This window comes from Mus pahari, chromosome 14 (genome assembly GCF_900095145.1).
Source record: "Mus pahari chromosome 14, PAHARI_EIJ_v1.1, whole genome shotgun sequence".
NCBI lineage: Eukaryota > Metazoa > Chordata > Mammalia > Rodentia > Muridae > Mus > Mus pahari.
Genome location: NC_034603.1, coordinates 38,835,852 through 38,837,923, shown reverse-complemented (window position 1 = coordinate 38,837,923; position 2,072 = coordinate 38,835,852). Strand labels below are relative to the sequence as shown.

The following is a 2,072-nucleotide window of genomic DNA, read 5'->3' as shown; positions in this document are numbered from 1 at the left end:
GGAATCAGCAGAATAGAGTACATAGCCACAAGGACAAGCTGCACATGGCGTAAACAAATAACAATATCCACTTGTAATGAGTAATCTTTTTTTTTTTTTTTCCAAGACAGGGTTTCTCTGTGTAGCCCTGGCTGTCCTGGAACTCACTCTGTAGACCAGGCTGGCCTTGAACTCAGAAATCCGTCTGCCTCTGCCTCCCAAGGGCTGGGATTCTTTTTTTTTTAATTATTATTAGATATTTTCTTCATTTACATTTCAAATACTATCCCCTTTCCTAGTTTCCTCTCCAAAAATCCCCTATACTCTTCCCCTCCTCCTGCTCCCCAACCCACCCACTCCAGCTTCCTGGCCCTGGCATTCCCCTATACTGGGGCATATAATCTTCGCAAGACCAAGGGCCTCTCCTATGATGTAAGCCATATATTCCTGCTTCCAGGAAACTGATGGTCCATTAAAACTGGCCCATGAATTGTTAGGGGGTGCAAGGGTTTCCAACATACATCCTTTATCCTTTCCTTGGGATTCTGGGTCTAATGTCCTGAGTCCAGGATGTCCACTTCACAGCAGCTGCATGCAGGTCAGCCTGGGCTTTCCAGAACTAGGCGGTTTGAGAAGATCTTAAGTGATCTTTGAATATATGGTTTTGCGCGAGTTGGGGTGAACCTGAACGTAATCCGCGAAGTAACAAAGCTTGGTGTGGGTTGAGAAAAGCAGTTGGATTGGAGAGAGTGGGCATCATGATGGTCAAGTTAGCTGAGTCGAGGCCTCCCCCCGCTGCCCTTGGCGGTTCCCAGCAGAGGGCGCGGTCCGGTCCGGTGACTGCAGTCCTCTGGGGTGGAAAGCGCTTCCCGGACGAGGGCGGGGCTTCCGGCGGCGCGCGAGGTCACACGGTGCCTTGGCCCGGTCGTCCTTCCCTCTGCACGTGTCCGCCCCGCGATGCTCCCTCTGCTGCGTTGCGTGCCCCGCGCCCTGGGCGCCGCCGCCTCGGGTCTCCGGACCGCCATCCCGGCCCCGCCGCTTCGGCATCTCCTGCAGCCCGCGCCCCGGCCATGCCTCCGGCCCTTCGGTTTGCTCAGCGTACGAGCCGGCTCCGCTCGGCGCTCTGGCCTCCTGCAGCCCCCGGTTCCCTGCGCGTGCGGCTGTGGCGCTCTGCACACGGAAGGTAAGGTTCACGCACCTTAGTCGGAGAGCGGGGACCCAGCTTGGAACCAGACCTCGTGATCGCAAGCTCCCCCTTCTCGAGTCTTGGAAATGTGGCTTTAGCAAAGTCCGTAGGGTCGTGGTTTCAAAGTGTGGTTGTTGGTTATGTCTTTTGGAACATGAAAGAGGGTAACTGGGAATTCTTTTGTTTTATTCGGGAAGTAATAGTAACGAGTCCATCATAAGAAATAACCATCTCGTGATTAATACTACTTCAGCTCAGTAAATATATCATGCTGTTTTTATAGAGTGAGAAATGGACGTTTTAAGGCGTAATTTGGGCTAGAGTCTTAGAACAGCCTTAAGAATAGATATAGTCCGGGCCTGTCGGTTAAAGCAACTGGCTTTTCTCTCTTTGGGTCATCTTGGCTTTTCTTTTAGGAGACAAGGCCTTCGTTGAATTCTTGACTGATGAAATTAAGGAAGAAAGGAAGATCCAGAAGCATAAGTCGCTTCCCAAGATGTCTGGAGATTGGGAGCTGGAGGTGAACGGCACGGAGGCTAAATTAGTGCGCAAAGTTGCTGGAGAAAAGTAAGTGCCGATGAACCCAGGGGTTGTATTCTGGGTTCTCAAGTCGGGAATCTCTGACTACAGCTCCCTGTCCTGCCATCCCCAGAAGAGCCTCCCCTTAGGCCCAGTGCTTTGATAAAATAGCTTTTAAGAAAGCATTTATTGGGGGCTGGTGAGATGGCTCGGCAGGTAAGAGCACCTGATTGCTCTTCTGAAGGTCCTGAGTTCAAATCCCAGCAACCACATGGTGGCTCACAACCATCCATAACAGAGATCTGACTCCCTCTTCTGGAGTGTCTGAAGACAGCTACAGTGTACTTACATATAATAAATAAATAAATCTTTAAAAAAAAAAAAAAAA

The 2,072-nt window shown here is 50.7% G+C and overlaps 1 protein-coding gene across 2 annotated transcripts in view; it reads left to right on the top strand.

The window, feature by feature from the left end:
- The first annotated feature begins 870 nt into the window (after positions 1 to 870).
- C1qbp (complement C1q binding protein) overlaps positions 871 to 2,072 on the top strand; it is a 6,615-nt gene continuing 5,413 nt past the window's right edge. For both annotated transcript variants that reach the window (XM_021211939.2, XM_021211940.2), the window contains exons 1-2: positions 871 to 1,162; positions 1,582 to 1,732. In XM_021211939.2, the coding sequence (XP_021067598.1) occupies positions 937 to 1,162; positions 1,582 to 1,732 (377 nt within the window). In that variant the 5' untranslated portion in view covers positions 871 to 936. The remainder of the gene's footprint in view (positions 1,163 to 1,581; positions 1,733 to 2,072) is intronic.